The 23,172-nt window shown below is 42.8% G+C and overlaps 1 protein-coding gene across 1 annotated transcript in view; it reads right to left on the bottom strand.

Annotated features, from left to right (window-relative positions):
* SH2D4B (SH2 domain containing 4B) overlaps window positions 1-23,172 on the bottom strand; it is a 92,794-nt gene that overhangs the window by 61,602 nt on the left and 8,020 nt on the right. The window contains exons 3-4 of the mRNA XM_046652788.1: window positions 6,761-6,920; window positions 4,596-4,746 (exon numbers count right to left, since the gene is read on the bottom strand). Coding sequence (XP_046508744.1) covers window positions 4,596-4,746; window positions 6,761-6,920 — 311 coding nt within the window. The remainder of the gene's footprint in view (window positions 1-4,595; window positions 4,747-6,760; window positions 6,921-23,172) is intronic.

The raw sequence follows: 23,172 nt of genomic DNA, 5'->3' as shown, positions 1-23,172 counted from the left end.
AGCTTCGCTCCAGGGTCCACAGCCTGCCCCTCCAGGCTTACGTCTGGCTCCACCCATCACATGCTTTTTGCTCTCCCCCAGCAGACCATTCATCAGTCCACTTATCTGCCTTCCGTCTCCTGTCTTTGCTCGCGCCCAGATTCCTGGAGGAACTCCTATGTCCTCCACTGTAGTCCCTATGGCGTGGGTGGGCTGAGGGTCGCTCATGGAGTTATCTTCTCTCCCCAGCACCCGGTAAGCCCTTTTTTTTTTTTGAGATCGTATTGGCTTATAACATTGTGTAAATTTCCAGTGTACATTATTATAGTTCTGTTTCTGAATAGACTGCATTGTGTTCACCACCAACAGTCTAGTTGTCATCCATCACCATATATATGTGCTCCTTTACCCCTTTTGCCCTCCCCCCACCCCCTTCCCCTCTGGGAACCACTAATCTGTTCTCTTTCTCCGTCTGTTTATCTTCCACATATGACGGAAATCATACAGTGTGTGTCTTTCTCTGTCTGACTTATTTTGCTTATCATACCCTCAAGGTCCATCCATCTTGTCACAAATGGCATGATTTTGTCTTTTTTATGGCTGAGTAGTATTCTACTCTATATAAATACCACTGCTTCTTCATCCACTCATCAGTTCATGGGCACTTGGGTTGCTTCCACATCTTGGCTATTGTGAATAATGCTGCAATGAACATAGGGGTGCATAAGTCTCTTTGAATTGTTGATTTTATGTTCTTTGGATAAATACCCAGTAGTGGGATGGCTGGGTGATACAGTATTTCTATTTTTAATTTTTTTGAGGAATCTCCATGCTGGTTTCCACAGTAGCCGCACCAGTTCGCATTCTAGTCAGCTTTTTGAGAGCAGGGCGTGTATTGCTACCACCTCCCTCCTCCCCCCAAATAACCTGCATATAGGTTCTCAGGGAAAAACAGGGTTAAATCAGATGATGCTCTTGGCACATTGCTGCATGCAAGACTCACATTATGTTAGAATCTTGGTGTTAAAAGATGCAATAAAAATCATCTAAGTCAATCTCTAATCTGATGCATAAATCCCTTCGGTGAAGCCGTTTGTTATGTGAGTAAAAACAAACTTCCAGAAAATGTAGTGGCTTGAACAACGGCCGTTATTGGCTTGTGCTTCTGTAGATGATTAATTCCGACAGGGCTTGGCTGGTGGCCCTTCTGCCCCACGTGGTGTCCGCGGAAGTCCGTCACTTGGTCGAGACGCGACGCTGGAAGAACAAGAAGCCCAGTGAGGGCTGTCTGGTGCCCGGTGCTCCTCCACCGGCCCCTCCTCTCTGGCGGGCCGGCCAGTTTCCTCCCAGCACCGCCATCCAGGCCAACAGGGCTTCCCACGGGGCAGCTTCTGGAAGGGGGCAGTGCAGGAGGGGTGGACGTGGAAGCTGCACGTCTCTTGCAGCCTGTCCTCGAACATCACACACAGTCATTCCACTGCCCTCCACAGATCACAGCTGGACGCAAGGCCGCGGGACTCAGGGGAGGGGAAACTGAGCCCACCTCTCAAAGGGGGCAGTGAAGGACCCACCGGCAGCCCCACTAATCCACCACAGAGAGCTTTTCAGAGACTGTTCCAGCCTGCGCGCCACCGTTCCCTGTGATGAGGAGAAGCTCACTGACAGACGCTCTGACAGACAACATTCCAGCTGCAACCTGGCCTGCAGCTGGAGTCCACGCTCTGAGGCCCCTGCAGACGCTGCCTAACGAGCCTCCGGGCCTGCAGACACGGCTTGCGTCTCTGATACCAAATCAGGATTACTATGGGTTTTAAAGTTTAAACATTCACATTGAGCAAATTAATTTTTAAAACAGAAACAAACACAAAACAACCATAACCTTCTTTGGAAATGATGCCCGAAGCCCGCATTTGGGGTCCTCAGTGACCCTGAAGGCCTGGCCAGATGACCTCACTGAACCCTCCGTGAGCCCCAACACAGAGCACCCCACAGTCGATCACCGAGCTTCTCCACGAGACCACCAGCCAGGAAACCCCCACTGGGAGCTCAGTCCCTCCATCACCTCCCTGCGAACTAAGCCCTAGGACCCGGGTTCCACTGAGCTGCCTTCCCAGCCTCTGCACTCAGCCCACATCGGGAAGAGCGAGGCCAGACATTGGAACAGGGGCCCGCTGTTAGAGACACAGAAAAGGTACTGGCTTTCTTCCCCAGCAGACTTAATCCATCCCGTGCAAAATCTAACAAGATAAACTAAATCTCTCTCCTCCGTGGATGGGGTTTTAGATACTATCATGGAATCATTGTTAATGTCAGCAGGTGTGGTGGTGATTACTGTGGCTGTGCAGGGAGATGTCCGTATTCGTGCGAGATGCGCCTGAAGGACTTGACCAGGAGGCCGCAGAGCAAGCCTCCCTGGACGAAGCTGGCCTCCGTCTGCTATTTAAAATAGAGTCTCATTGGTGCACAGCTGCTTGCATTTGTTTCCATGCTGTCACAGCTGCTTACTCGCTACCAAGGCCCAGCACAGTAATTGTGACGGAGACAGTGGGGCCCACAGAGCCTGAAGCATTTACTGCCCAGCCCTCTACAGAAAACAGTTGGCTAACCTCTGGGTTAGAGTGTAAGATGTCTGCATCCTCCTTTCCAATTGTTTAGCAAAACAGCAGCAACAAAAAAAGTGCACATATATATATGTATGTATATACATATAGAGAGAGAGAGAGAGAGGAAGAAAGAGAGAATGCAAATGTGGCAAAATATTAATAATTGGTGCATTTAAGTGGAGAATATATGAGCATTCATTTTATTTTTCTCTCAACTTTTCTGCAAGTTTGAAATTCTTTTTAAACATAATGTTTTGACAGTAAGTATTGCTTCATTTAAAATGCAAGGGAATCTCCTAAAGAATATATAACAGAGAAAGTTAAATAAGGAGATCAATAAATAAAATCACTATATATAAGTATATAACTAGCAACTGCAAGAGGTTTTAAAGTAATGAGAACAAATACATTCACAACAGCAACAAAAAATATTAAACCTAAGGTTTAACTAAAAAAGAAATGTGGAGCACTTAAATAAAACAATAAGTTTACGAAAGTCCAAAAGATAGATGCACGTAGGTTTGTATAAGTTATTGTGGATGTTTGTGACTGGGTGACCAGTGCATTTACAGGTGTTGAAAAAACAAACTTTATCAAAGACAAAAAGAAGATTTGCATAACAGGAAGAACATACACATTCCTGAACAAGAAGGTTCATCGACTGAATATCGCAAAAATGTCCAACTTCCACAAAAACAGCTCTATGTGGTGCAATTCCAATGAAAACCACCGTGTGGTTTTTTTGTTGTTGGGGAGAGGAGGATAGCAACAAAATAATTCATATGTGTCTCTATTAGAAGAAAATGGACATTTTAGGAATGAAGAGCAATGAGAGGTTCCTACCTTAACACATGTTAAGATTTATTTTAAAGACAATAATAAGTCAATCTGGCTCAGAAATAATCAGGCAAAGAAGAAAAATCCACGAAGAGATTCATAAGTAAGTGAGAAGTAAGAATGAAGCCAGCAAGTCCAATGAGAGGAGAGGACAGACCTCATAGTAAACAGTGTTGGGACCACCAGTCAACCATCTGGAAGAAAACAGAGTCGGAGCCCGATTATCACACCACAACCCCAAGAGAAGGAAAATTAAGTGCAAAGAAATAAAATCACGAGAGACAGACAAAAAACTGTAGATTCGTATTTCTATAAGCTTGTAGTGGCACAGATCTTTCTAAGCATGAAACAAATAATAAAGATTGACATCGTTGGCTAATAAAAATTTCAATCTTCTGCACACCCAAAAGCACTACAACTAAAATTAGGAAAAAACAACAACACTGAGAAAAACATTTGCAACAGAAATGATCTTAAGGGGCCAATATCCTCACTATCTAATCATTTTGGGGGAAAAAAGGTTTTCAAAACTCAAAAATGGGCAAATGCCATTAATATACAATTGTTGGGATTCAGCATGATGATTATTTTCTTCTTTTTGCTCACATGTATTTTCTGAATTTTCTACCCCCCCAAAAATGTATTTATTCCTGTAGCAAAAAAAAAAAATCTCAAAATAGAGACCATGTGCATTTTTCATCTCCTTGAAACCTCCAAAAACCTCAAGGTGGGTGTTGTTATTACACTAACATTACAAACAAAAAAGTGAAGGCTCAGAGAAGTTCAGCAAGCTTCCCAAGGTCACACAGCAGTAAGCATAGAGTTGGAACTGCATCCTAGGCTGGTCTGACCACAGACTCAGAACTTCCAGGCCTCCTTTCAGGATGCTTGGTTTGGGAGGCAAAGGCCTGAGTCCTGATCCTGCATCTGTGCCCAACTACAAACAGCCTTGGCAAGTCTCTTCCCCTGTCTGAGCTTCAGTTTCCTTATCCGTACAATGAGAAGTGGATTAGCCCAGATGTCAAATTCCTCCCTGCTCAGACATTGCCGGATTTCTGTTCTCATAAAGCGCTCAGAACCAACCAATGGCCAAAGGCTGGTGCAAACCAGAAATCGGCCCAGTGGCCCGGGCGTCGGAGGATGCGGCCGCACACAGACGCCCCGTAGAAGGCTCACCTTGAACTCTTCGTGAATGCGCTCCTCCTCCAGAACCTTAGCTGCCTTGCGGTCTTCCATCTCCACCTTCCACTTCTCCGCCAGGATCCGGGCTTTCTCATTGGCCAGAGCATCCCGGAACTTCTTGGTGATCTCCGCCTCCTTCTGTCTCCTTCCGAGAGAACCAGCGGTATGAGCTCGCGTGGGAGACCAAAGGACCACAGAACGACAGAACTTCTCATAAAAACTATGAGCCGCCGTTCTTTGTCCATCAGAATGGCAAACGTCTAAGGTCGAAAAACTCAACGTGGGCAAAGGTGGGGAGAAATAGGTGCTCACCTGTATAGGAAAAAAGACTCAGAAAGCCCATTTCTCACTCAAGTTTACAAAGGTGTGGGTGGGAGGTGTTCATCAGAGGGCTTCAATAACGCAAAAAACTGCCAACAACCTGAAAGTCCATTAACAGGACCAGTAAGCTGGGTTTCTCAAGTAAAGGAAGACCAGGCAGAATCTTAAATGACGTCATGGGTCGATATTAATCAGCTTATCAAGGTGTGGATAAAGCCGATTATGAAGCACGCCTTGCCTTCAATGCTCGTTGAGGTCATTTCAGGTGGTGAGTGTGGGTTGTTGCTACAATTTTACAGTTAAAACGCTGTCGTTAAAAATTGGGTGGAAAGTGTTGGAGTCAACTTCACACGGATTTCCAAGTTTGGCAAAAGAATGTTGAAAGTGGTTATGCAAGAAGTCTGACTCCGAATCTCTCTGGGGCTCCGCCGTCCATCTTGCGTGAGAAACAGGGGCAACACGAGGAGGACAAGTGGACAATGAAGTGAACCCAAACTGCTCCCCTGTCCCGGGTCAACCCCAGGAGGGGAAAGCGAGGGCACTGTTGTATTATGTCGTGAAGTGGCACTCCGTCTAGGTGGAAGGGCCTTGTGACGCCCACGGCACAGATGTGAAGACTGAGGCCCCAGGCTAGCTCACCTCTAACAGGTGGACGCGGGATTCGAACCACAAGGTCCTCCTGAGGCAAGACCCAGATGATGCCGGGTCACCGGTCTCAGCCGGGCTCTGACCAGCCAGCGGCCGCTGGGGACCTGCCCCTCCACCCGCCCGTCCTCCTGCGGCCTGGACCCACCAGCGGATCTGGGTAGTTTCCTCTCGCGCATCTTTGCAGGAAGCATTTTTGCCTCATAGCTAGTTGCCATAAGGCAACTGGTTGGGAAAAATAAAATCGCGAAAAATAAAAGAAGGACACGAATTAAAGAGGATGTAATGAAATGTGAAAAAACGGACAACAAAATTAAAAAGACTTTATGGCGAAATACAAAATATTTGAGGACATTTAAAACGTTAGTATGCAGATGCACGGTGATGCTGTGCCAACAACTCTGTTTCGTGTGCGGACGGTACCTAACCAAGCGCTTGTCCTGTTGTGTGGGAAACAGGGGTCAACGCTGTGCCCTCGCGAGGCCTAGGCCGCCCCCTCCAACGCAGCATGTTTCAAATAAGAAGCCAACTCTTGGGGCTCATTGTCCTCATCCATCAGCTTGATGAAGCATCAATAACGTGGCCAATGGGAAGAAATGCGAATCCTTTTAAGACCACCACCAGCACGTCCACCCCTCACTGTATGGACTGCTATGAGGCTAAGATTAAAATCCTATAAAAACGGAGTAACTGTGAGGGGCTGGCCCGGTGGTGCAGCGGTTAAGTGCGCACATTCCGCTTTGGCACCCCAGGGGTTGCCGGCCCGGATCCCAGGTGTGGACATGGCAGCGGTTGTCAAGCCACGCTGTGGTAGGCGTCCCACATATAAAGTAGAGGAAGATGGGCACGGATCTTAGCTCAGGGCCAGTCTTCCTCAGCAAAAGAGGAGGATTGGCAGCAGATGTTAGCTCAGGGCTAATCTTCCCCAAAAATATAAAAAACAAAATAAAATAAAATTTTGAAAAATGGAGTAACTGCGAGAAGTTCCTCGATGGAGAAACGAAATGACCAAAGTAGAAACAGCCAACCAGTTATTGAGTCTTTTACATCTAAATTGCCTGACGGCCAATTAGTTACAGGGTGAAAATGCTTGTGGCAAAAATGCTTACAGCCAAGATGCTTGGACCTTACAGAACCCAGGGGAAAAGACCCCGTAGACACAGACGGGCGGCCCCCACCCCCGGCCCACTCACCAGAGCTCCTCGGCCTCCCTCTGCGCCTGCAGCCGCGCCCGCTGAGCCATCAGCTCCTCAGAGATCTCCTCGTAGGGCTTGTCACCGGGGCCGTCGCCCATGATCCAGACCCAGACCTCGCCGTCCGCCCCCAGGAGCCACTGGATGTGCTTGTCGCTCTCTGTATCGGGACAGAAGGAGGAACAAGGGAGAAGAAACAGGCCGCATTCTCATTGGTAAGGACAACCCAGTTGGCTGATGGAGCACACCCGCCTGTCACACCCCCCTCCGAAGGCTGTCATCTATGGAAAGGATCCCAGAGAGACAGCAGCCCCAGCTCTCTCCCTCCGACTCTTTCTGGGCAGCAACACAGCAGCAGAGTCAGCCGCCACAGCAGGTGTCCAGGCCCGGCACCTCCAAGATCCGTAGCAGAGATGCTCTCTCCTGCCCACCTCTAGAAACACAACTGGAGACACTGGAGTTGCAAACGAAGCAGCAAGGTCCCTGAGTCTCCCTGACCCACGTCAGCCTGTGACGTGAGCAAGAAATAAACCTGCATTGCAGGAAGCCACTGAGCTTTCCAGTTTGCCTGTTATAAGAGATCCTGTGAGCCCACACCTAAAACGGAGGCCTCTCCCCAAAGCGGGGTGCTGTGGAGACAGAAACGGACCCTGCATGTCACTGCCGTGGCAGCTGGGCGGCGAGTGAGGTGGAGGTGGACGAATGGCTGGAGATCCGTGGGACGCAGGAGCAAACATCTGGTAAACTTGTCGGACACTAGCTTAAGAGGCAGCCGCTCCTGCCTTCTGAGCTTGTGGCTCTGAGGGAGGTGGCTGGAAAACAGAAGGCAGGTGGGGTGTGTTGGTTGCCAGCAGCTGTGTCAGGCAAGGTGTTAAGAGAAGAGAGTTCAAGAAAAGAACAGAGGGCTTTGCAAGAAGAAATGAAAGGGGATAGAGAGAATGCAGAAACTTGCAACTTTGTAGGATCAGAAAAACCTCCTGTTTCTAGGGTCCAGGTGCAAGGGATGGGCTATTTAAAGGTTTTGCATGGCAGAGCCCAGCGAGACTTGCAAGGTGGATAGAGTGACCTTGGGCACAGAGCGCCGCGGTGGCCGTGAGAACGTGCTCCACAGACATGGAGCTGCAGGGACATAAGCAACCTGAGCTCTCCAGCTCCCGCCCTCCCGGCATTGCCCAAGGCCACGCTTCCCACAGGTGGCTCCTGCCTTTGCCCAAGCAGGGCAGGCTCCTTCCTGGGAGATGCCGGACTCCTCCCGGCAGGCCTTCCGTGGACGTCATGGCTGCTGGAACCCCTCTGTCCACTTGCTCCCCACCTCCTTGCCCCAAGGTCAGAGCTGCGTGGCGGTGTGAGAGCCCTCCCAGACTCCGCCGGCCCTCTGCCCTCTTTCTTTCACAGGGTTTCCTTAGCAAAACTCTAGGGGTCTAATCCCACTCCCGTCTCTGCTCCTCAGAGAAGCCAGGCCGCCACAAACACACAGAGTGCAACCCCTCGCACTCACTTTCAAAGAGGCTGAGGGAGGCGTCATGGGGTAAGGAGGCAACGAGGTGCAGTCAGTCGGTGGAATACATCCAGAAAAGACCCTTAGCCGTGGTTTCTCAGGACGCGGACGCAAACAGATCAGGAGCCTCCTAAGTTTTTGACTCTGGACTAAGAAAGCCTTTGGATGCTCAAGACTTAACCTTTGGGTCCCCGACCTCGATAAGCAGGAGGCTGGTCTCAAAGGCTGTACTGGCCCAAGGAAAGGGTGATCCTCAGCGTTCGGTTCAGACGAGGCCACGGAACAAGGAACAGGAGGGGGCCCTCGGGGGCACCGTCAAGGCCGGCCCTTCACTGCCTGTTGTGGGGGGCGCACCACAGAGCTCGACCTGTGGGACTGCAGGGCATCGCAGACAGGGCCTGAGCACGCACACTCCCTCTTTCCCATGGTGGGCGTGCTGACCTGGAGCCTCCACTGCGTGTCGTGTCTTAAACGTGGGGGTGTCCAGATGTTATGTCTCTTTAGCCACATCCAGACCTGACAAAGACAAACGCCCCCACAGACTGTGGACTCAAGGCTGGATGCTGGGGCAGAAGGAGACTCGAGGGCATCCCCCTCAGGGAGATGATGGGTGTATTCATATGGAGGAGAAGAACCAAATGTGGGAGGGACCAGAATGACAATCTGTCAGGGACCACGCCATGCCAGCGCCTGCTTCCTCTCCTGAGCCCACAGACGCCTCCTTTCCTCAGCCTCCTCCGCCCCCGTCCCTGCAGGCTGAGGCTGTTGCAGCCAGTGCGCCTTCTCCACATTCTGCGTCTTGTCCACCCAGCTGGAAACAGACAACTCCAAGATGGTGGAATTGCAAGAGAAAATCATTCAGATCTGTGAGTTGATGTTAGAAAGGGAGGCACAGAAGGGCTACCCAACCCGCATCACGCTGTGATTAACCAGGAAGCAGCCCCTCCTGGTGTCAGTCCACTGACATGCCAGGCGTTATCCACTGCAGAACTGCAAATATCGGAATTGCAGATACCCATCGCAAATCAAAATTGATCCCCCCGACTAATATAGGAGGGCATTGCTATTTTTTAGCATGTTGAAAGCAATATAGTTACAGAGAAACGGGTTTAATTGTTACTGATGGAAACAGGGAGGCAACCGCGATTAGAATTATAAAACTTGCAAATTAATAGTGGGGGAATTAAATGCTAAAAGGCTTACCAACAGGGAGAAATGTGTAAAAGGAAGAGAAAAAACAACAAAAACGCGTAGCTGTCACAGCAGACTCGGCAGTCACCTGCCCACCACCCCTTCCTGCCCACCTTCCTCCCTGATCAGAAAATCTGATTTGTTTAGAGAGTAACAGAAACCCCTCAGTTTCGGGAGAGGCAAGTTTCCACTCCAGCCTTGAAGGACACATAAAATTGGTCGAAGCCGTCTTGTAATATTATTCTCGTTGGCAAGTGACCAGCCTAGGAGTGACCGGATGTCCCCGTTTCTGACAAAGCAGACATGGGCAGAATTCCCAGCAAGGGGCTTCCCTTCTCCAAACAAAAGGTGAAAACTCCTTAGGAGAAACCCCTTGAGCCTTTGCTCTTTTCCCTCGCCGCCCTCTTCCTCCCTGGGATGAAGTGATCGCTGGAGTTGTGGAGAGACTTTTGCAACCGTGAGGAAGAAAGTCACAAGCTCAGGATGAGTAAGCGGAAGGACAGAAGGAGATGGATCCTCAAGGATTTTGTCTAGCAGCTAAGCCAACAGTGCCCATCGCAGTATCCTCCAGATTTCTCGTCATTTGAGAAAAATACAGAACTTCAAGGAATAAAGCTCTGTAACTATTAAATGACCTATGATAATATAAAAATGTGGGTTTTATTTAACTAAGCAATTATTAGCCTTGTATTCTGTTACGTATGGTCAAGCGCATCCCTAACTGATACAGATAACAAACGAAATAACACCGAAGCCCAAAGTATACTTGTTACCACAAAAATGTGAACAGAATCAATCCCCCTATTAAAAATCTGAGACTGTCAGATGTGACTAAAAAATAAAATGCAACTGTGTATTATCTAAATAAAACACACGTTTAAAAAAAGAAAAAGGTTAAAAACAAAGAGCTGGGCAACAACAGACAGTGCCAAAAGCAAAAAGAAAGCAGAAGCAGCAATCTCAGACAAAGCAAATTCAAGGACAAACGTGTTCAACAGAAGACAAAGAAGAGTCTTACGAGAGAATAAAAGATGCAGCCCACAAAGAGGCTATAACAGTCATGAGACTCTATACAACACACAGCATGGCAGACAACTGCATAAAACAAAAACTCCTAACAAGCAGGGAGGATTTGAAAATACATACGTGCCCATGATGGGGAGTTTTCCTACATTTCTTTCAGAAGTTGGTTTTAAAATAGACTTTAAAAATTAATAATATAGAGGATTTGAACGATATAGTCAATAAGTTTTATTTAACAACTAGAGAACTTTATTCCTTAAACACTGAGAACATATATTTCACGTTTGATCTTGCAATTTGGAAAAAAATTATATAGGCCATATTCTTTAATAATAATACAAAAATTAGAACTCAGTGGGGGATAATACCCTTTAAAAATCCTGATTGATGTATTGGGGCCAGCCCAGTGGCGTAGTGGTTAAGTTCACATGCTCTGTTTTGGCGGCCTGGGGTTCATGAGTTCGCATCCCAGGTGTGGACCTAGCACTGCTCATCAGGTCACACTGTGGCGGTGTCCCACATAAAGTAGAGGAAGATTGGCACGATGTTAGCTCAGGGCCAATCTTCCTCATCAAAAAGAAAAAAAATCCTAACTGATGTATAATCAAGAAAATATCTCCTAGATAACCCATGAATCTAGAGGAAATCAAATTGAAATGACACATTATGTAGGGAGGGAAAATGTAGCAAAAAATATACATGCACAGGTAACCGTGAGCTTAAAACAAAAATATAATATATTTTATATTTATAATTAAAGGCTTAATGGCTTTTCTTTTTGATGTCCCCATGAAGATATACCTCTCTTCTCCAAAGATGTAACAATAATAGATACAAAATAACAAGAAAAAAATGCACAGAAATACAAATATGTATCTTGTATGGAATCTATACCAAACAGAAGTGTGAAACTCCAGGCTTCCATGTGGGTCTGGAAGCAAACAGTGGTCACCAGGAATGTGACTCCTGCAGGGAAAAGAGGAATGAAAGTTCTCCGAGTGAGACAGGGCCTGGATAGGATCAGTACTGAAGCCAGGTGCTGGTAACGAGCTCAGCAAGTCCCAGAAGCAGCCAGCAGCCCATCATGGCTGCAGCAGAGAAGCAAGAAGGAGAACTGGAAACGAAGGTGGAGAAGCGGCAGTGGTCCCACTCTGTGGACACCTTCGGCCATGGTACGGACGTCGGATTTTATTCTGAGTGAGATGAGAAGCCTCTAGAAGTGGAGGGTGGGGCAGGTGATGTAATGTCATGTGTATTTCAAAATGCTTGCTCTCCCCGTCGTGTGGAGAGCAGACGGGGGGACAAGCAAACCCGCAGGCAAGTTAGCATTTGTCATAGTGCAGGTGAAAGACAACCATTTCTTGGACACAGGTGGTACTGGTGGCGGAGGTACAAAGTGGTTAAGATCTAGGATTCATTCTGAAGGAAAAAGCAATATTTGCCTAAATTTTTAAATATGAATTGTGAAAGGAAGAGAACAAGAAAACGCCAAGGGTTCCGCTTAAGCAACTGAATGAATGGTCACGCTACCGAAATGGGTAAATGGAAGAAACAGCTTGGAGAAATCAACGTTTCTGTTTTGGCCAAATTGAGTTTGACGTGCTTCTTAGACATCCAACAGGCAGCTGAAAAAAACAGAGTTGAGAGGAGAGGCCGGAACTCAGATGGAAGTGTTTGGAGTCGTCAGTGTGTAGCTATTTAAAGGCACAACACTGGGTCAGAGCAGGCGCAGAGTGAGAATAGACAGAAAAGAGGAGAGGTCCAAGGAGGAAGGCTCAGGACACCCCCACATGCAGAGAGGAGGACGGCCCCCAGAGGAGACAAGGACAAAGCAGCCTGTGAGGCGGAAAAAACAAAAGACAGCAATGTTGCAGAGCCCACGGGAGAAAGAACTTCGGGAGTCAAGGAGAGAGCGACTGTGTCAAGGCTGCCGATGAGTCGATGGGATGAAGGCTGAGGACGGACCACTGGCTTCCGCAACGTGGGCACCGGTGGGGTTGACAACAGTGGTTTCAGAGTTTGTGAAAACAAAGACTTGGAAAGTTAGAAACTTGCAGAGGAAAATATAAAAGCAGATCGTTATAACTTTGGGGAAGGGAAGAGTTTCTTCTCCGAGACATAAGAAAAAAGGACAATAACATAAAAGAGACAATGTTGATAAATTTGAATACAGAGAAAAGCTTAAAATTTCTACACAATGAAACACACCATAAAAACAATTAAAATCAAGCCACCAACTGAGAGAAGATACTTGAAGACGCATAACTGTCAAGTGATTGCAACAATTAATAACAGCAGCAATATCAGCTAACAAGCACAGAGGGCTGATCCACTAGTCACGGTTCAACGTATTTTACATCTATTAATTTATTAGTGTCTAGAACAGTCTTTCTCTACTGGGGTCCTCTGAGACAAATAAGCTCTACAAGACATAATTGGAATGATGATTTTTCTCAGTTCTCCCAAGGATGGGAGAGAGTACTAATACTGTACAGACAGTATTAGTCTAGACGCAATGTAGGAAAGTTAATGCACTACATTCAATGCATCGTTTAGCTAATCAGATAATTAGCTCTCAGCATCCCCTTTACATTCTTTAAAAATATTGAGTATCTCAAAGAGTTTTTGTTTATGTGGGTGATATCTGTCAATATCACCATATTCAAAATTAAAACTGAGAAAAATTTTAATATGTATTTATCTAAAATAATGGTGAATCCATTACATACTAACTTATATAACGTTTTTATGAAACAGTTATATATTCTAAAACAAAAAATATTTCATTCAAAGAGTGGCCTTGTGTCATATTTTTTCAAGTCTATTTATAATGTCCGGGTAATAGAAAGCAGCTGGATTCTCATACCTGCTTCTGCATTCCCTCTGTTGCAGTACATAATTTTAGTTGAAGTATATAAAAGTAGTTTTGATGTCACATGATATATAGTTGGAAAAGAGAAGAAAAGAGAAAAATTAATAGTTTTTCAGATATGTATCGATAATCTTGTTTGACACTGTACCAAAACTCAAACGAGGGGTAGTAGGTTATTCGTGATGTGGAACTTGAAACAATATCAATGATTTTACTGTACTTTATTATACTAAAATTCTTTGGTCATGGTAATTTCTTAGTTTTGATCAATGCACCACAGTGATGTAAGATGTTAACATTAGGGGAAGCTAGGGGAAGCTTATATGGGAATTCTCTGAACAACTTTGCAACTCTTCCATAAGTCTAAAATTACCTCAAAACTAAAAGTTTAAAATTTTGAAAAGCAAAATAAAATAAAAATCCATTGATTTATTTAGCACTTGGAATGGATCTTTTACTCACGTGCAATTTTGCAACATTATTCATTGGTCCTTTGGAAAATATTGGCTCACTAAGTCTAGCAGGTCTTCCGAATGTGGACCCATTTTATTTTACAATGTTAGAAAATCATCTTCATTAATATCATTATGAATCTCATAAGAAAAGCCTTTATGTATCGAGAATCTAATAAGCTCATTGTGGCAGACACAAGTTTTCCAAAAATTTCTAATTTTTTCTTGAAAGCTGGATTTTGATCATGGGCATAAATTCTGTCAGTTGTTTTCCTTGAAGTGACAGATTCATTTTATTCTCTTTCAAATACCCAAGTCTGAAAAAAGATATAGTTTGGTCATCAGTCTTCTTTCAAGGAAAAATGGTATTCCATGAATAAAGAGGCTAGTTCAGCAAGTAACTCAAAAAGTCACACAGTGCTTTTCCTGAGGAAATTCATCATGCTTCAACACACAGCAGAATGCTTTATGCACACTCCCCATTTTGTCCTACAATAAAGTGAATAAGCTTTACCCTTTCATCAAGGAGTGAAACCATCATTAATTTTACTGTGAGTGTGTGACAGTGAAAAGATACGATGACTACTACAAATGCTATTATTTACCCACCAATTATCCTTCCATCCTCCCACTGCTTCCTTCCTCTTAATACTCTGAGTTCAATCAAGACAGCAATATACTTGCTTAATATTTTCATTTTCTGCCTCCACTCCAGGGAAGGGCAGCTTTGTGACAAAGTTCTGGCCAGTGAATGTAAGTAGAAAGTTGTGAGAAATTTTTCTGTCCTGATAGAGACACCATCCACGCTTTCTTCCCCGTGTTCTTCATGGCTGGAACAAACACGTGATGCTAAGGAGCACAACCACCACCTGAAGACCCAAAATGCTAAGCTGAAAACTTTCCTAACCTAAGGAAGGAAACAGACATCCAGGTACAGCAAGCACAGAGAGCACCAAACAAGATAAACCCAAAGGGGCCCACACCAAGGCAGATTGTAATTAAAATGTCCAAAATTAAAGATAAAGACAGAATCCTAAAAGCTACAAGGGAAGGCAACAATTTACATACAAAGGAAACCCCATAATGCTATCAGCTGACTTCTCAGCAGACACCTTACAGGCTAGAAGGGAGTAGCATGATATATTTACAGTGTTGAAAGGAAAAAACCTACAGCCAAGAATACTCTACCCAGCAAGGTTATCATTCAGAATGGAAGGAGAGATAAAGAGTTTCCCAAGCAAGCAAAAACTAAAGGAGTTTGTCATCAAGAAGACAGCCCTACAAGAAATGCTGAGAAAGTGGGAAAGAGAAGACCACAAATAGGAATTAGAAAATTTTCCCCCAAAAAAGGCAATGAAATCACTGATAAAGGTAAAAATACAGTAAAGGTACCCAATCAACCACCTATGAAGATAAGATGGAGGTCAAAAGACAAAAGTACTAAAATTACCTATTTCAATGATAAGAGGGTAACAGATCCACACACACACAAAAAGAGGTTAGATATGATATCAAAAACATAAAATGTGGGAGGAGGGGAGTAAAAAAGTAGAGCTTTTAGAAAGGGGTCAGAGTAAAGAAACCATCAACTCAATATAGACTGCTATACATGTAGATCATTATATAGAATATTATGTATGAATCTCATGGTAATCACAAGCAATAAACCTATAATAACTACACAAATAATTAAGAGAAAGGAGCCCAAACATAATACTAAAGAAAGCCACAAGGAAAGAGACCAATAGAAGAAGAAAGGAATAGAGAAGAACTACTAAAATATCCAGAGAAAAAGGAACAAGATGGTAATAAGTACAGTCTTATCAATAGCTACTTTAAGTGCCAATGGACTAAATGCTCCAATCAAAAGGCATAGGGTAAGGGGCAGGCCTGGTGGCAAAGCAGTTAAGTTCGCATGTTCTGCTTCTTGGTGGCCAGGGTTCACTGGTTCAGATCCTGGGTGCAGACATGGCACTGCTTGGCAAAAGCCATGCTGGGGTAGGTGTCCCACATATAAAGTAGAGGAAGATGGGCATGGATGTTAGCTCAGGGCCAGTCTTCCTCAGCAAAAAGAGGAGGATTGGCAGTAGTTAGCTCAGGACTAATCTTCCTTAAAAAAAAGAAAAAAAGGCATAGGGTGACTGCTTGGATGAAAAACCAAGACCCATATATATGCTGCATACAAGAGACACACCAGACCTAAAGACACTCACAGACTGAAAGTGAAGGGACGGAAAAAGATACTCCATTAAAATGGCAATGAAAAAAAAACTGGGGAGGCAGTACTTATATCAGACAAAATGGACTTTAAAACAAAAGCTATAACAGAGACAAAGAAGGACACTACATAATGATAAAGGGAACAATCCAACAAGAAGATATAACACTTGTAAACATCTATGCACCCAACACAGGAGCACCTAAATATAGAGAGCAATTCTTAACAGACATAAGAGGAGAAACAGACAGTAACACAATAATAGTAGGGGACTTTAACATTCCACTTACACCAGTGGATAGATCAGCCAAACAGAAGACCAATAAGGAAACACTGGCCTTAAACAACACATTAGACCAGATGGACTTAGTAGATACATACAGAACATTCCATCCAAAAACCACAGAATACACATTGTTTTCGAATGCCCATGGAACATTCTCCAGGATTGATCATATACTAGGCCACGAAACAAGTCTCCATACATTTAAGAAAATTGAAATAATACCATGCATCTTTTCTGACCACAAAGGTATGAAACTAGAAATCTACTACAGGAAGAAAATCAGAAAAGCCACAAATATGTTGGGATTAAACAAAATGCTACTGAACAATGACTGGGTCAACGAATAAATAAAAGGAGAATTAAAAAAATACCTGGAGACAAATGTAAATGAAAATATGACATGCCAAAATCTGCAGGATACAGCAAAAGTGGTTCTAACAAGGAAGTTTATAGCAATTCAGGCCTACCTCAACAAACAAGAAAAACTCCCAAATAGACGATCTAACAGTGCACCTAAAGGAACTGGAAAAAGAAGAATAGACAAAGCCCCAAATGAGAAGAAAGAAGGAAATAATAAAAAATCAGAGCAGAAGTAAATGAAACAGACACTAAAATAAAACAATACAAAAAATTAATGAAACCAAGATCTGGTTCTTTGAAAAGATAAACAAACTTGACAAACCCCTAGTTAGACTCACCTAGAAAAAAAGAGAGATGGCTCAAATAAATAAGATCAGAATTGAAAGAGGAGAGATCACAACGGACACCTCAGAAATACAAAAGATAATAAGAGAATACTATGAAAATCTATATGCCAACAAATTGGATAGTCTAGAAGAAATGGATAAATTCTTAGAAACATACAACCTTCCAAAACTGGGCCAAGAAGAAGTAGAGAATCTAAACAGACTAATCACCAGTAAGGAGATTGAAACAGTAATCAAAACCTCCCCAAAAATAAAAGTCCAGGACCAGACGGCTTCCCTGGTGAATTCTACCAAACATTCAAAGAAGACTTAATATCCATTCTTCTCAAACTCTTCCAAAAAACTGAAGAGGAGGGGAAGCTTCCTAACTCATTCCATGAAGCCAACTTTACCCTGATACCGAAACCAGACAAGGACAACACAAAAAAAGAAAATTACAGGCCAATATCACTGATGAACATCGATGCAAAAATCCTCAACAAGATACCAGCAAATTGAACACAACAATACATTAAAAAGATCATACACCATGATCAAGTGGGCTTCATTCCAGAGAGGCAGGGATGGTTCATCATCCTCAAATCAATCAACGTGATACACCACATTATCAACATGAAGAATAAAAATCACATGATCATCTCAATAGATGCAGAGAGAGCATTTGACAATATACAGTATCCATTTATGATAAATACTCTGAATAAAATGGGAACAGAAGGAAAGTACTTCAACATAATAAAGGCCATATATGACAAAGCCACAAGGGAGAAAAACTGAAAGCTATCCCTCTGAGAACAGGCACCAGACAAGGATGCCCACTGTCACCACTCTTATTTAACATAGTGTTGGAAGTCCTAGCCAGAGCAATCAGGCAAGAAAAAGAAATAAGAGGGGTCCATATTGGAAAAGAAGAAGTTAAACTGTCACTCTTCGCAGACAACATGATTTTATATATAGAAAACCCTAAAGAAACCACCAAAAACTGTTTATAAATAGTAAATGAATACAGTCAAGTCGCAGGATAGAAATCAACGTACAAAGCTCAGTTGCAGGCCAGCCCAGTGGCATACTAGTTAAGTTCGCATGCTATGCTTCAGGGGCCTGGGGTTCTCCAGTCTGGATTCCAGATGCAGACCTATGCACTGCTTCTCAAGCCATGCTGTGGCAGGCATCCCACATATAAAATAGACGAAGATGGACACAGAGGTTAGCTCTGGGCCAATCTTCCTCAGCAAAAAGAGGAGGATTGGCAACAGATGTTAGCTCAGAGCCAATCTTCCTCAAAACAAGAAAAAAAACAAAAACAAAAATCAGTTGCATTTTTACACAATAACAATGAAGTAGCAGAGAGAGAAATTAAGAATACAGTCCCATTTACAATTGCAACAAAAAAGAATAAAATATCTAGAAATAAGCTTTACCAAAGAAGTGAAAAATCTGTACACTGAAAACTATAAGACATTGTTGAAAGAAATTGAAAAACACACAAAGAAATGGAAAGATATTCCGTATTTCTTTGGATTGGAAGAATTAACATAGTTAAAATGTCCATACTTCCTAAAGCAATCTATAGATTCAAAGCAATCCCTATCAAAGTTCCAACATTGTTCACAGAAACAAAACAAAGAATCAAAAAAATTTATAGGGAACAACAAAAAAACCCCAAATACCCAAAGGTATCCTGAGAAAAAAGAATAAAGCTGGAGGTGTCACACTCCCTGATTTCAAAATGTACTAAAAAGCCATAGTAACTAAAACAGCATGGTACTGGCGCAAAAGTAGACACACAGATCAATGGAACAGAATCAAGAGCCCAGAAATAAACCCACACGTCTATGGACAGCTAATCTTTGACAAAGCAGCCAAGAACATACAATGGAGAAAGGAAAGTCTCTTCAGTAAATGGTGTTGGGAAAGCTGGACAGCCACACGCAAAAGAATGAAAATAGAACATTACCTGACACCATACACACAAATCAACTCAACGTGGATTAAAGACTTGAATATAAGACCTGAAACCATGAGACTTCTAGAAGAAAACATAAGCAGTACGCTCTTTGACATCAGTCTGAGCAGCATATTTTCAAGTCCTGTGTCTGACCAGGCAAGGGAAACAAAGAAAAATTAACAAATGGGACTACATCAAACTAAAAAGCTTCTGGACAGCAAAGGAAACCGTCAACAAAACGAAAAGACAACCTAACAATTGGGAGAAGATATTTGCAAACCATATATCAGATAAGGGGTTAATATCCAAAATATACAAAGAACTCATACAGCTCAACAAAAAAAACCCAACAATCCAATTAGAAAATGGGCAAAAGGTCTGAACAGAGATTTCTCCAAAGAAGATATATGGATGGCCAACAAGCAGATGAAAAGACGCTCAACATCATTAGCTATCAGGGAAATGCAAATCAAAACTACAATGAGATATCACCTCACTCCAGTCAGAATGGCTATAATTAACAAGACAGGAAACAACAAATGTTGGAGAGGGTGTGGAGAGAAGGGAACACTTGTTCACTGCTGGTGGCAGTGCAAACTGGTGCAGCCACAATGGAAAGCAGTATGGAGTATCCTCAGAAAATTAAGGATAGATCTACCATATGATCCAGCTATCCCACTGCTGGGTATTTATCCAAAGAACTTGAAAACACAAATCTGTAAAGATACATGCACCCCTATGTTCATTGCAGTATTATCCACAATAGCCAAGACTTGGAAGCCACCTAGGTGCCCATCAAGGGACGAATGGATAAAGAAGATGCAGTATACATACACAATGGAATGCTACTCAGCCATAAGAAATGATGAAATGTGGCCATTTGTGACAACACGGGCGGAATTTGAGGGTATTAAGCTAAGTGAAATAAGTCAGAGGAAGAAAGTCAAATACCATAGGATCTCACTCATAAGTAGAAGATAAAAACAACAAACAAACACACACATAGCAACAGAGACTGGATTGGTGGGTACCAGAGTGGAAGGGGGAAGGGAAGAGGGTGAGAGGGGTGATTAGTCATGTGTGTGGTGATGGATGGTAATTAGTCTCTGGGTGGTGAACATGATGTAATCGACACAGAAATCAAAATATAATCATGTACACCTGAAATTTCTATCATGTTATATATCAGTTACCTCAATAAAAAAATAAAAAGAAAGAAAGAAAGAAAAATAAAGAACCACAAAATTACATTAAAATCGGGTTGCATTATTGCTTACAAAATCTATATTACAGTACAGAAATATATAAGCATGATCCACATTGAATTTATAATAAGGGTTAGAGATGGGGAATGAAATTTTAGAAAGGCATTAAAGTGGGTCTCAAATGTATGTATGAAGTGTTTAAATAAAAACAAAGAAAGCACTAATGTTAACATTTAATAAAGACATTATGGGGCCATGAGTATTTATTATATTATTTCCTATTTTGCCCATATGTTCAAATATTTTATAATGAGAAATTTTAAAAGCTTTATTTAAAAAAGATGGAACATGAATAAACTAAGTTTTCAATCTGACATTAAAAAGAACAATAAAATAAGGTAAAAGTAAGAAAAAATTAATGAAGAAAAACAGCTAATATTAGTGAAATGCAAAGCTTATATGTTATAAATACAACCAAAACATATGTTATTTGAAAAATGCAATAAAATGAGAAACCACCTGGAATGCCTAATTAAGTAAAAAAAGAAATAAAACAAAAATATATAGCATTAGGAGTGATAAAGACAGTGTAAAATAAGAAATGATTACATGAGAATATCATGTGCTATTCTGTCTTAATAAATTTGAAAATATAGATATAGGTACAGGCATGTAGTTGTGTATTTTTAGTTGTGGGTCCTTCTAGTTGCGGCATGTGGGACTACGTACCCGGGGGCTTTGGGGAGAAAAAGGAAATAAACAAAATATCTTTTAAAAAAAAACCTGCTCATAACAAAAGCCTGGGCCCAGAAGACATCACTGGTGAATTCTACCAAATACTTAAGGAGGAAATAATACCAATTCTACACTAACTCTTCCAGAAAATGGAAGAGGAAAGACTATTTTCCAACTCATTTTTATGAGGTCAACATCATCCTGACTTTTAACTAAAGACATTTCAAGAAAACTACAGACCAGGATCTCTCACAAACCCAGGTTTTAAAAATTCTTTATAAAGTATTAGCAAGCTGAATTCAGAAATATATTTTTTAAATAACATATCATAACCATATAGGGTTTATCCCAGGAATTCAAGGTTGATTCAACATTTGAAAATGAATCAAAGCAACCTGTTCTATCAGCAGACTAAAAAAGAAACAACTGTGATTATCTCAATGCAGAGAAACATTTGACACATCTAACAGTCGTTCCTAATAAAAATTCTCAGCAAACTAGGAATAGAGGGGAAGTTCCTCACCCTGATAAAATGCAGGTATGAGAAATCTTTGGTTAACATTAAAATTAATGATCAAAATACTTCCCCCTAAGATTGGGAACAAAGCAAGGCCGTCTCCCCTCACCATATCTATTCAACATTGTACGGAACATCCTAACCAGTGCAATAATGAAAGAAAAAGAAATAAAAGGTATACACATACCGGAAAGGAAGGAATAAGAGTGTCTCTTTTGCATATGGCACAATCATCTACCTATAAAATTTCAAAGAATCTACAAAAATGGCGATTTGCACCAGTAGGTGATTTTAGCAAGGTCACAGGAGACAAGGTGATCAATATACAAAAATCAATTGTATTTCTGTAGTTTATCAACAAAGTGAAAATTAAATTTTAAGATACCATTTACAATAGCATCATAAAACATAGAAGGAGACCAATTTAACAAAATGTGTTCTCTAATCCACAAAACATTGCTGAGAGAAATCAAAGACCTAAATAAATGGAACAATACGCCTTTTTCACAGATTGGAAAACTCAACTGTATTAATGTCAACTCACCCCAAATTGGTCTACAGATTCAACGCAATCTCAAATTTCTAGCAGGCTTCTTATGGCAATTGACAGGCTGATTCTAAAATATATCTGGAAAAGCAAAGACCCTGGAATAGCAAAACGATGTTGAAAAAGAACAAAGTTGAATGACTCATACAATTTAGTATCAAGATTTACTATAAAGCTACAGGATATGTGGTGTTTGTGTAAGGGTAGATACATACATCAATGAAACAGAATGGAGTCCAGAAATAGACCCACACATACAGTCAATTGCTTTCCTTTTTTTTTAATGAAGATTAGCCCTGAGCTAACATCTGCTGCCAAGCCTCCTCTTTTTTTTTTTTTTTTCGCTGAGGAAGACTGGCCCTGAGCTAACATCCATGCCCATCTTCCTCCATTTTACGTGGGATGCCTGCCACAGCATGGCTTGATGAGTGGTTCCACATCCGCACCCGGGATCCGAACCAGTGAACCCTGGGGCGCTGAAGTAGAACGTGCGAACTTAACCACTGTGCCACCGGGCTGGCCTCATCAATTGCTTTTCAACAACAGTACCAAGGTAATTCAGTGGAGAAAGAATGTTTTATCCCACCAAAGAGTACTGGAAAAAATAGACATTCATAAAGAAACTAAAAAGAACCTTGACCCTATCTTTGCACCATATATGCCCACATTCCAGCAGCCAATGAGTGGGAAAGGTAACAAGATCCCCCTTCATCTTCCATTTTCCCTCCAAAGAGAAAGAGTGCTCCGGTGCCCGGAGCCAGAGCCATCAATATCCACCGCATTGTCTTACCCAGTTTCCTTCAGGGCCCAGCTGCGTGGTCACTGCCTCCAGAAGTGGCCCAGGAAGACGTCCCTTCTCTTTGACTCCTCCGCACTTACATGGCAGCAATTTTCCTATTCCTTAAACCCACTTTTTTGGGTAGTTTTCATGTAAGTGTGTCTAATGTGCCAGAGAGAGGGTGCCCAACAGTCCCAGTTTGCCTGGAACCAAGGGCATTCCCCAGATGCAGACCTTTCAGCTTTAAAACGAGGAAAGTCTGGGTCAAGAAAAACAAGATGGTCCACCCTAAGCGGAGACATTATCAGCTTCCCCATCACACCCAGCTTCCCTCCCAGCTCTGCCGGCCACAGCTCATCACCCTGAACGGCAGCATGGCCGCCTTCCCTGTGACCCCCACCTCTGCTCACAGAGGTGACGCCCGCTGAACGGAAT

The sequence above is a fragment of the Equus quagga genome, chromosome 2 (genome assembly GCF_021613505.1).
Source record: "Equus quagga isolate Etosha38 chromosome 2, UCLA_HA_Equagga_1.0, whole genome shotgun sequence".
Lineage (NCBI taxonomy): Eukaryota > Metazoa > Chordata > Mammalia > Perissodactyla > Equidae > Equus > Equus quagga.
The sequence above is the reverse complement of the archived record's forward strand: the minus strand, read 5'-3'. Positions and strand labels throughout refer to the sequence as shown.